General features: G+C 49.2%; 2 protein-coding genes across 3 annotated transcripts; one reads left to right on the top strand and one right to left on the bottom strand.

Annotated features, from left to right (window-relative positions):
- The first annotated feature begins 1,614 nt into the window (after positions 1–1,614).
- rfc3 (replication factor C (activator 1) 3) lies at positions 1,615–4,798 on the top strand. Its single transcript, XM_086130327.1, has 9 exons — positions 1,615–1,751; positions 1,906–2,043; positions 2,147–2,214; positions 2,387–2,484; positions 2,570–2,751; positions 2,907–3,043; positions 3,195–3,293; positions 3,694–3,763; positions 3,992–4,798. The coding sequence occupies exons 1-9, from the start codon at positions 1,665–1,667 to the stop codon at positions 4,181–4,183; spliced, it is 1,071 nt and encodes a 356-aa protein (XP_085986453.1). The 5' UTR covers positions 1,615–1,664; the 3' UTR covers positions 4,184–4,798.
- Positions 4,704–10,963, bottom strand: kl (klotho). 2 transcript variants are annotated; one of them, XM_086130326.1, is made up of 13 exons: positions 9,889–10,963; positions 8,727–9,157; positions 8,574–8,653; positions 8,341–8,503; positions 8,009–8,114; positions 7,445–7,591; positions 6,993–7,228; positions 6,779–6,881; positions 6,440–6,618; positions 6,092–6,199; positions 5,912–6,017; positions 5,672–5,798; positions 4,704–5,182 (listed from the first exon to the last, which is right to left on the bottom strand). In XM_086130326.1, exons 1-13 carry the CDS (start codon positions 10,729–10,731, stop codon positions 4,848–4,850), a joined length of 2,964 nt encoding a protein of 987 aa, XP_085986452.1. In that variant the 5' UTR covers positions 10,732–10,963; the 3' UTR covers positions 4,704–4,847. The 2 variants fall into 2 exon arrangements, with proteins under 2 accessions (XP_085986452.1, XP_085986451.1); XM_086130325.1 differs by having other exon boundaries at positions 6,686–6,881; positions 9,889–10,960.
- Between the last annotated feature and the right edge of the window lie 1,125 nt (positions 10,964–12,088).

The raw sequence follows: 12,088 nt of genomic DNA, 5'->3' as shown, positions 1-12,088 counted from the left end.
GTGTAGATGATTTCTTACTTTTCTCTTTTCTTTCCATAAATTACTTTCTTCGTGCTTCTGACTGACAAATATGGCCTAATAAGTCCTTTTTTACACAAAACAAGAATAAACCCAACACGTTTAACAAACCAGAAGAGTCCAGTTGTCTCGACCTTTGTGGATTACCGTGTGTGCTGACTGAGAGCAGTCATAGTTATAATTATAATGAATAGCATTAGTGTTATCATAAAACAGAGGATCCATGCTAAAGGGCAACAGTCTGAAGGAACGGAGCGCTATGAATTTGAAGGCGCTCCACCCAAAGGTGGCGCACTGTGAGGCGTTTGTTCAGGAAATGAACACTCTGCTTTGTTTGGTCCAATTGGGGACTCCCAGAGGCTGATAGCGTCACACAGACGCCCTTTGTGGACACACACGCATCGTATAAATATAAACACTCCCCTTTTCTTGTGCCTCCTCATTTCCCAAAGTCATCATGTTGACCACTTTGGGTCACAACAGGACAGATATTTCCTGTGTGCTGCTCACATTCCTGCACACATGCTGCATGTAGCTTCTGGGGGGGCTATTTTTACTCTCAGGGAAGATGCAGGGACATGGCTTTTAGTTGCAGTGCACTCACACACACTCACACCCTAACACACACTTCTTTCAGTGTGAGAGGATGACGTTGAAATATTAACAAGGTTCTCTTGAAGGTCATCTTTTAATCTCAAGTGAACCGATAAGGATAAACCAAACTTTGATTTCTGCTACTGCTGCCTCTTGTATTCGACAACTTAGAAATATAGTATTCTTGCTTGTTCTAGTTTTTACAGCAAACACTGAAAAAATAATTATGAGTATATTGACCAATATTAAAATACAGTAGTGTAGACGGCCCTAGTGTTAATCAAAAAACGAAGCTGCAGTTTCACTCCGAAAAAGTATATTTTCTATTATTGCAAGTCACGTAACATTATACGCAGCTATACTAACCCATGTGCCTTGTCTATTGATTTTCATACATTGTTTCTTAATTACATCAGAGAGAATAATGGAGAATAACCATTCATCACAAATATAGGAGTTTTCATTTGTTTTCCAAACATCCTGGTGACATACTTTCCGTATCTTAGCATCACAGGGAAAACTGTAGCGCTTTACGCTTTGCCACTTTGCACGTGACGCCTGATAGCCATGCATGTGTTCATTTTTGTTCCCCAAGATAGATGAAAGATTCGCCAGAAGAAATCGATTTCCGCGTATGAGCTGCAATCATCGTCCGGAACGGCGAAAAGCGAAGAATTAAGTTGGCCACTCTTTTTAAAATACAGTGCTGACCCCTGCTGTCCACAACTGCATTTAAGTCTCTGCGACCTGGGGCGGGGGCATGATTATATACATCAAGAAAGCCAAAATTGAAACAAATACTTCCTTGTGTGGCACCACAACGGAATTTACTACTGTTCCATAACACCACGCGTATTGTTCTGTATCTTGTACTCATTTATACATTTACCGATATAGCAAAAGTAATTTACGTCTGGCGTGTTGTGATTCCAATTTGACTCTTCTGGATTTCCGTAGCAGAAGCGGAAGTCGCGGCGTGGACAACAAAACATTCCGCGGGAAGACTTTTCAATTTGCTGTCAAAGAAGCGCATCCGCCAACGTCGCACGAAAATGAGCTTGTGGGTGGACAAATACCGACCCGCGTCCCTCGGTAAACTCGACTACCACAAAGAGCAAGCATCTCAACTCAAGAACCTGGTGAGAGTGGCGTATAGATTAACACAAATTAGACGTTTATCGTAATAGCTTAGCTGCTAAGATAATTCCACACAATCGGACGCTTTAGAACAGTGTTATGACTGTTATTTTTCAGCACAAACTGTACGGTACGTGTGTGGGGTTTTTTTTTTAGGTTCAATGTGGCGACTTCCCGCACTTGCTGGTGTATGGTCCTTCGGGCGCGGGCAAGAAAACTCGAATCATGTGTCTGCTCAGGGAGCTCTACGGCGCCGGCGTGGAGAAGCTTCGCATCGAGCACCAGACCATTGTGGTGAGATCAATCAATCCAATTTTTAAAAATTTTAATTATGTCCGTCCCCGAAGAAAACATCCAAGAGTGCGAGCTCACCTTTGCAGGTTGTTCTTGGTTTTAGGCTCCCTCCAAGAAGAAGATTGAGATCAACACCATCGCCAGCAACTACCACTTGGAAGTCAACCCCAGGTAATCGATTACTTTTACAGTAGATCACAAAAGTGAGTGCATCTCTCACATTTTTGTAACAATGTGAGTCTACATTTTCATGCCATCACATTGCTACAATGTAAAATTGAGTATAGCTTGTGTAAGCTTACACTTGTATCACCCTGAGACTTACGTGTTAATGGTCATACAGCGATGCGGGTAACCAGGACCGCGTGGTGATCCAGGAGCTGATCAAGACCATGGCTCAGTCTCAGCAGATCCAAGTCAGCACGCAGCGAGAGTTCAAAGGTGAGACTCTCAGGCATTGCTCGACTCCCGCAATGCATTTGACGTCTTCTTCTGCTGCTTTTTTTTTTTTTTTTTGTTCACCAAGTGGTGCTGCTCACCGAGGTGGACCGCTTGACCAAGGACGCCCAGCACGCTTTGCGGCGCACCATGGAGAAATACATGGCCACCTGCCGCCTGGTGCTCTGCTCAACCTCCACCTCCAAGGTCATCGGGCCAATACGCAGCCGCTGCTTGGCCATTCGCGTTCCGCTGCCCAGTACGGAGGAGGTAACAACACGGAGACAGAGTCTGTGTCATACATGCGCTTTCTGATTCGGGATAGCTTCGCAAATAAGAAACTACGCGAGTAACTGACGCCTTCTCGTACATTGTTACCCCCTCAGAGTTAACAGGCGGGGTTGACTTTGTGTGTTTGCCCTCAGGTGTGTAACGTCCTCACGTCAGTGTGTAAGAAAGAAGGTCTCCTCCTGCCTCCCGAGTTGGCCAAGCGGATCAGCGACAAGTCCGGGCGCAACCTCCGCAAAGCGCTGCTGATGTGCGAGGCCTGCAGGGTGCAGCAGTGAGTCACACAAATGATTGCCCTTCTATTTATTATTTTTTTGACGCCATTTGTCTCATATTTATCCTTTTGTGTCTTACGTGTCTGACTCTGTAAGTCATATATTATTTTACATGATGTGTCTAACATGTCTGCAACATATGATACTCAGGTACCCCTTCTCGCCGGACCAGGACGTCACAGAACCCGATTGGGAGGTGTTTCTCCGGGAAACTGCCAACTGCATTGTTAGCCAGCAGACTCCGCAGAGGTAGGGCGGGCTGCAGGTGGCGGACATTTTTTTAAACTATGAAACATGCTGCCCCTCCGATGGTCTTTAACTCATTCACTCCCAAAGACGTTTTTAAACGTCTTTTCAGACTTGGTCCAGAATTGGCTGGTACTGAATGAGTTAAAAAAAAAACTAGCCGTCTAGCATGACAAACCCCAACATTTTATAGCAAAAGGTGATATGATAAAGCCCGGTTATTTTGTTACCGAATTAAATTTTAATGCACATCTTTTTCCGTAATGAAAGGCTGCCTATTGCTGTCTTGGGCTGCTAAGTCACAGACAACTAGATTTGGCCACTGGAGGGATAGACGAAAGACTAAATGTTGAAGTCATTTCGTAAACAATCCAAAGTTCAACATTCATCCCGTTTGGAGCAGATTGTTGGAGGTGCGGGGTCGTTTGTACGAGCTGCTGACTCACTGCATCCCTGCTGACATCATCATGAAGGTCGGTACCACACGTACACACACAAGAAAAAGCATGTTTTTCTTATGTGCGCCTTTGGAATTTTTGCCTAAATTGGCCAGAAAGCCGAGGGCGCATCGCGGAATTTCAAACTGAAGGCCCACCACATTTATATCCGTCCCCCGCCAGAGCTTCACATGCAAACATTTGTCTTTAAAATGAATAAATAATGAACCCTGACCCTAACAAGCTCTTCCTGGTCCTTCGCAGGGTTTGGTGAGGGAGCTTCTGAACAACTGCGACGGGCACCTGAAGCCGGAGGTGGCGCACATGGCGGCGTACTACGAGCACCGGCTGCAGCTGGGCAACAAAGCCATCTACCACCTGGAGGCCTTCACCGCCAAGTTCATGGCCGTCTACAAGAAGTTCATGGAGGACGGCCTCGACGGCATGATGTTCTGATGGGTGGACGCTGTCAACGTTAAAAGGACTTGTCGTTATTGACCTTCTTTGGACTTTTTATTTACCTTGACACAAATACACAACAGATGACAAACAATCACCATTGCTCATTAGCTAGTTATGCTAATCACGTTTTCCCTCCGAGCACCCGGGACAGTGTACACGCTCCACGTTGTGGTTGTGCAAATTTAACTGGGAGCGATTGACCTTGATGATGAAAGTGAGTTCAAATAAATGGGAAAGGATACAAAAAAAAAGCAGTAACTTATTTGTAACTTTGCATGTCACTGCAAGTCATTGTCACTTCTTTAGTACAACCCCAAAAAATAATGTTTTATTCTTGAAAATTAATTCTGACTTTTTTTTTTCTTGGATTTTGTTTGCCGCTTTTTGGGGTACCGTAAAGTGGTACAAATTGGTCATCAATTATTTCAGTACTCTACGGTATTTTTCAGCTCTTGTTCATGTAACCGGAGGTGAGTGACATTTACCCCCAACTGTAGGCTACCAAAAATTGGTAAAGTGAAGTGCTTGGTGGAAACGGGCTTAATGAAAAGTGCATGAGAACACAAGAACATTACTGCAATAAATTTTTGGTCACAAAAACAAAAAAAAGTGCTTCTAGAAGCTACTAAATGCAAAACACACGTTATACGATCCGTCATCAGTAAGCATCTTTGTGCCTCCTGGAGGCGTAGTAGACAACGAGAGCCAGCGTGATAAGCGTGGCTGAGCCCAGCAGCGTCAGGAAGCCCACCACGGGCCGCTTGGCCAGAGCCTGACAGCCCGGGCAGGGCTGGTCGGCGAGGGGGCACCGCTGGGCGGGCGCCCCCTGCACAGGGAAGCCGTTGTGGCGGATGATGTTACGATAATTGGCCAGCGACGCCTTCACCACCGCCTCCTCGTGCACGTGGCCGTACAGGCCGAAGCCCGGGTCGCGCTGGTCGCTCAGGGCGTACGCGAAGTAGCCCTTCAAATTCACGCCGTCCAGGGTGAACGCTGCCGGCAAAATCAGTCCACATTTATCCTCAAATATTTGTGAGGGATGCACAATTAATGAGCCGAATATCCCACAAATAATCGTCGTCGTACCGCACCCGTGATAGTCAAGTATCATTTAACGTATTTTGACAGCTATGGATGTCAAAGGTCCTTTTTAAAAAAATTTTTTACCTGAGCTGGTTGTGAATGACTTCATGTCAAAGCAGCAATTTATTTTACCACAGTAAGACTGCAATTTCCCAACAAAATGCAAAAAATTTCCATATAACTCAATTTAGCTCCCATGTAATGTAAAGACCTAATTATGCCGGAAAAACTCCCTTTCGTGTCGTCAAACTGGAGAAATGAAGATACCCCCGTGGCTCACTCGCTCAGGTTGAGTGCGGCTGACCAGAGTTCAACGACTCTGACGTCAACGTGTTTATGTTTGCATCTGCGGTCAGCGACCTCAGTCCAGTGTAATCATTAGACGGTCTGCGACGTCACCTTTGAGTGCCTCGTTGATGTAGTTGTACACGTAGAAGACCCTCAGGCTATCCTTGAAGCGGGCCGGGTCCTCCTGCACGCCGTTGGCCATCACGTAGACGGGCACGCGCGGGTAGTGCTCCTTGACCTGCAATTTCATTCAGGATCAGGCAAAAAAGTGGACTCTAAGGCATCAATCATGTAAACGCTCGGCCGGCCCAATTAAAGACCGTGGTGGGGGTCAAAGAGGGGTCGCCTCACCCAGTTCAGCGCCTTCCTCAGGCCCCACGGTACCACGGGGCGGGGCGACTTGATCCACGTGGTGTCGACCATGTGCTGCACTTCCAGCTCGGACATGTACGTGTACCTGCGGACGCGGCAGACGGCCATCACGCGGCGGGCAGCGGCATGCCGGTCAAACGGCGGCACGTTTGCCCTTACGGGTCCTCCTTGGCGTGCGTCACCAGTTCTGTGCTGAAGTGACTGATGGCAAAGAAGTCATACGTGCCCTTCACCAGCTGACGATCGTCTTTGTTGAACACCGGAAGTCTGCAACAGAACCACCAAACTCAAGTCTTTGCATTGCACTGTCCGTCGACATTACAAGATTCAAATTTGGTATCAAAATCTCAAGTTTGTCCTTGAAAATGAGCCTCAAATGGCCTGGCGGACTTCATGTGTCTTTTCAGTCATCGCTTCTCAAAATTCTTTTGGGGTGTCGCCTCATCATAAACGTGCCCATCACACCCTTCTCTTCGCAGTGTAGGCCGATTTGCATTGAACGTTTACTCGAGTGAGTTGAGTTGTCGCAGCCAGCTCCTCATTCCCATGGGATAATCTCCGCTTCCAAAGATCGGCTCGGCAAACCATCCCACCCGGAAGTCTAGAACCCTCTTGGCAGGCTCCACGTCCTCGCGGCTGAAGGAGAAGGCTGGTTCCACCCAGTCCATGTGCAGGGCAAGAGACACCTGACAACGACACGCATGTGAAGACTGGAACGTTACGTGCCTGGACGGGCCTGGCCGAGGCACTGACCTGACCACCCTGAGTGGGCCTGAATTCTCGGTCGTAGGCGCGCCAGGCAAGCGCGTGGGCTCGCAGCATCTGATGAGCTTCCTGGTAGCTCACCATATCATCGTTGGGCTCGTTGAGCGTGATCCACATCTTCACGTGCTCGCCCAGCTCGCGGAAGCACAAGCGCGCGTAGTCGGCAAAAAAGTCCAGAGTCTCCCTGAGCGGAACACGACAATCATCAACTCATATCCTTGATCCGATGTCATGTGAAGCGCAGGACTTTCACATCTCTTCCAACAGTGCTGCATCAGGGGAACTCGTCTGGTACCTATTCAGCCACCTGTTGGGGCTGTCGAGGGGCGCCGGTAGACTGCTGCCTTGGCGTGTGTGGTGCCACAGGGTGACCACGGGCGTGACGTTGGCGCGCAGCAGCTGGTGGCTGAAGCAGCGGTAGTAACCCAGGAGGGTGGCGTTGGGCCGCGCGACATCGCCCGCCGGCACCAGCGCAGACCAGTTGAGGGAGAAGTGGAAGTGGCTCACACCCACTGCCTGGATTTCATCCACCTGATACAACGAGCAGTTAGCAAGCAGTAAATGTGACGTCACACGCGCGCGCTTTTCGTAGATGGCGCCGGCGTGAAACACGGATGCGTATTTGGAACTGAGAGTCGGCGCTTGGAATTGAAGCGGATTTACATGGGACAGGAGAAGTGAACCAATCTCTTTTGTCGTCAATGGGCGCTAAAGCTTCTTGTTATAGAGTACACAGCTGCGCATCACCTGCTGTCTGATGCTAACGTAGTCGGCGCAGTGCGCGTTGCGGTGTGTAGGTGGCGCCACTTGGCCTTCCAGGCGGGTCAGCTCACCATTGTCCATGTTCCACACGTACACATTGGGGTCCGCAAACTGACTGGGAGAGCTTTCCACCTGTCCCATAAATGCAGGAGGAACAGGCATGCACAAATTGCAGGGGATGGGGATGGAGCCCTGTGGCAAATTCTGAAAATCACCCCTTAAAAAGGTGTACCTGTATACCTGCCTATAGATGCTAAAGATGGCGGCCAAGCAATTTCTCTACTAGGCAGTGGTAACGGCTGGACCAAGGTGGTGCCAAAGCACTACTTTCATATTACACGGGCCTTTGACTTGAGCATAAAAACAGCAAATAGGTGTGTTTCTCATAAAACACAGTATAATTGAAGTAAAAACAAAAAGGACTATCAGAAAATGACGTTGTATTTCCCAATAAAAACAAAACACGCCTGCCTTGCCAAATACAACGAACAAAAGTTAATGTTCAACGCTGATTCAGGAAATGATGAACCTTTGAGTGCCCCCACTGACCTGGATGGAATTGGCGGAGACCCCCCAAGCAAAGTCACACGGGAAAACTCCTTGAGCAGGTTGGTTCTCCGGAAGCTCCGGAAACCCGTTTCTCTGGATCACGTTTCTATTGGCAATTGACTAACATCAATGCTAACGAGAACAATACAACAGATGTCACTTAGTAGACAAACGCAACACACATGACACAAAACTGAAGAAGGTCATGAACGAGAATGTGAATGTTTAATGAAATGTAGTGCTGACCAAAAGAAACGATGATGACTCAGCACATCTGCCGTGCCAAGCTCTGACACACACACACACACACACACACACACACACACACTTACTTGTAGAAGGTGGCCGAGGTCTTGGGCTCTCGCTTCATGTCGGGCGTATTGAAGTCGACGTAGTAAAGTCCCCGCCTGATGCTGCACTCACGGTGCCACTCGAAGCCGTCCATCAGCGACCACGCCGTGTAGCCCACCACCTTCACGCCGTCCACGGCGATGGCTGCGGGCCGCCACCAGCCACATGTGTGTGATCATGAGACACGCAAGACGCGGCGCGCGCTGTCACTCACATTTGAGAGCCTCCGCGATGAACCTCTTCAAGTAGTACATGTGCTTGGGGTCCTGAGTCTTGGTGCTGCTTGATACGAACCTGAACACACGTGTGGAACACGTGACGTTAATTTAATTTTTGCCCTTATCTATCGCTCTGTCTTATCTGTTACCATCCGCTCTGCACCACGAAGATGTCGGGCCAGTTGTACTCGGCGCTGACCCAGTAGAGGAGCATTCGCAGGTCTAATTCCTCCTGCTGGCCGAACTTGAGGCTGTCGTTGACGAGCTGGAAGCTGAGGGTGGCGCCGTGAGAAAGCGCGAAGAAGTCTGCCGTGCCCCGGAGGCGTCGGCGCTCATCGTCGCCCAGGGCCGGCAACCTGGCGCCCAGGCGGGCCTTCATGCAGGCCGGGTAGTCGCCGTCGCCGAACAGCGGCCCGGCGAACCAGCCCAGCACGTGCTCCAGTGAGCACTGGCACTCTCGCAGGCTCTCCGCGCGCATCCGCCTTGGACGCACCCAGTGGGACGCCAGCGCTATGGACACGCGGCCACCTTGCCACCGCCGGTAGTTGCGGTCGTACGTGTGCCATGCCGCCGCGTGAGCCTCCACGACACACAACGGTAGGGTTTTAAAGTAAAGCTGTCAGACTGGGTAGGGTCTCAAGTTTGAATAATGGTATCAAGACAGGGTTTTAAGCCTGGACTTGAGTTTCAAACAGGTTTCAGGTTTTAAAATGAGGGTTTCAGGACTAGGTTAGGGTCTCTTATCTGCGTTTAAAAATCGCTCTCCTTTCAAATCACTGTTTGAAGCCTGGATCAGTGTTTCAAGATTGTGGTTTTATTACTCAGGATTCCAAATGATGGTTTTGTGTTAAAATGTCAAGACAATGCTAGGGTTTCAAACAATGGCACGGTTTCATGTTGTTAAAAGAGGGGTAAAAAAAAATGGGTTTGGGTTCAAATGAGTGCTTCAACATAGATTACGGTTTAAAATTAAAGTTGTCAAACAGGGTTGGGGGTTCAAAAGAATGGTAAAGGTTTCAAATTAGGTCTTGATTGGTTTGCGGTTTCAAAACCAGATTACAGTTTCAACTTTCAAACCATGGTACGAGTTTCAAAATTGGAATCAAAGACTGAGTTAAGGCATCAATTCAGGATTTAAACGTAGAGATTCCGCAATGAGGTAGTGTTTCAAATAAAGGTTAGTTTCATACGAGGTCTCCAACTCAAAACAGCAAATGTATATAATTAGGTCAATTTAAACTATTTCGTTCGTCCCATTACAAATTCGTCGATATAAATCATCGTAACAAATTCAAAAGTGTGACGTCTGACCTTGAGAAGCACGTGGGCCACCCTGTAGGGCAGGTCTGGGTCACCCTTGACGCCCGGGGCAACCACCCCGGTGCCGTAGCCGTGTCGAGCCACCACGAACGGGTTGTCGATCGTGATCCACCAGCGGACGTCGTCGCCGAACGCCCGGAAGCAGTAGTCGGCGTAGTCTCGGAACACCTCCACCATGTCCAGGTTGCTCCACCCGCCCAGCCGCTGCTGCAGCGCGTCGGGCAGGTCCCAGTGGTAAAGGGTCACCACCGGCTCCACGCGAGCCTCCTTGAGCCGGGCCAACAGTCCGCGGTAGTAGCGCACGCCCGCTTCGTTGAGGCTACCGCGCGTTCCGTTGGGGAAGATACGCGGCCACGACAGCGAGAAGCGGTAGTGGCTGACGCCCAGCTGGCGAATAGCGCGCACGTCGGCCGCGGCGTTGTGGTAACTGTCGCTGCCCACGTCCCCCGTCGCCATGCGGTTGCCGTCCCGCGTGAACGTGTCCCAGATGGACGGACCCTTGCCGTCCTTGTCGAAGGCGCCTTCCACTTGGTAGGCGGCGGTGCCAACCGCCCACATGAAGCCCGGCGGGAAGGTGCCGTGCAGAAAGGCCTTGTCGCCCGGGTAAGGGAGCTTATTGAAGCGCGCCCACGTCCGAATGCCCGCGCCGGACTTGGCGGAGGCGCACGCCGGGCAAGCGCCGAGCCATGCGGCCAGCAGCACCCAGCGACGGGCGATGACTCTCGGGGCCGAACTGCGGTGCGTCATTCCCGGGGACGCTTTGACGTTTGAGCCCCTCCAGGTGTGGAGGTGGAGGAGGCCGGGTGGAGGGGCCCCGCTCCGTCGGTCAATCATTTGCAGAGCAGCTGACGAGGAGGGAAAATGTCCAGCAGCGCAGGAAGTGCCTGGTGAAGCTTTTGGTCATTATTTATTATTATTACTGCATTATTCTAATGTTTGGTGTGACACAGGTGGCGAGAGAGTCCATGAGCACATTTGCATTGATCAAATTCAGGATGATTGGTGGCCTTTTATGGCCATCAACAAACACGCACTTTAAAAGTATACTTTCAGACAAAACTAAAACAAGAAAAAGAGGCAATGGCAATTTTTAAATAAACATGCAGTACTTCATGTCCATGTTTGGTGTGACACAGGTGGTGCAATAGGCCTCAATGGGGGGGGGGGGGTTGTTGTTGTACACCATAAGCACAATTTACTTAGATGCTATTGGTGGCGAGTGGGGGCAGCTTTGTTACGGTTTTGTGTGTGACCTGAATGGTTGACTAAAAAGAGGCTGCAGACTTCCACCGAGGATCAACAATTCTAATTTAGATCAGCACATGAGCCGATTGGTAGCAAGTGAAGCCTGCGTTTATTACTGCTCAAGACCGGAGTAAAGACCTCTTCCACTCAAAATGAACCTGCACATTTGTACAAACCCGAACCAAAATGGGCTGTGGTTATATGTATGAGGCCATAAACTCTCCATAGAAAAGACATATTTCATGTCCCATGTATGGTGTGACGCAGGTGGTGTAAGGGGAAGGGTGTCATTATGAGCATCAGTCATCCATGAGCAAATTTACAAATTTGCCATTTAGGGATGATTGGTGGCAAGTAGTGGCAAAGAGCTGGGGTGCCATGGTCACACTCCCAACATCGTTTTCGTTGCCAAGTAACGGCAGCCTCTTCCTGGCCATAAAATACACACGCACTAGCGCAGATGAGAGCTATTTGTGCGTGTTTACCCAATGGCAATAAATGACCATTATCAATTTATTACCGCTTAGCACACAGGGCAAATGGCTGACTAAAAAAAGAATTGAAATTGCAGAGCTTCACCAAGGCACGACAAACCTGCATCAAATTTTATATCATGGCATAGGTTAATTGCGTTTTGGGCCTTAACCAAGCTGTTCTTCAAGAATACATTTAAAATAATTCATAAACCAATTAAACTTATACATTAAAAAAATTATAGAGTATATATATATATATCCATCCAACCATCCATTTTCCGAACCGCTTGATCCTCACTAGGGTCGCGGGGGGTGCTGGAGCCTATCCCAGCCGTCTTCGGGCAGTAGGCGGGGGACACCCTGAATCAGTTGCCAGCCAATCGCAGGGCACACAGAGACGAACAACCATCCACGCCCACACTCACACCGAGGGACAATTTAGAGCGCCCAATCAGCCTGCCATACATGTT

This window comes from Hippocampus guttulatus, chromosome 15 (assembly GCF_054856545.1).
Source record: "Hippocampus guttulatus isolate MCC_2025c chromosome 15, RoL_Hgut_1.0, whole genome shotgun sequence".
Classification (NCBI taxonomy): Eukaryota; Metazoa; Chordata; class Actinopteri; order Syngnathiformes; family Syngnathidae; genus Hippocampus; species Hippocampus guttulatus.
Note: the sequence above shows the minus strand (reverse complement) of the source record. Positions and strands in the feature narration are given on the sequence as shown.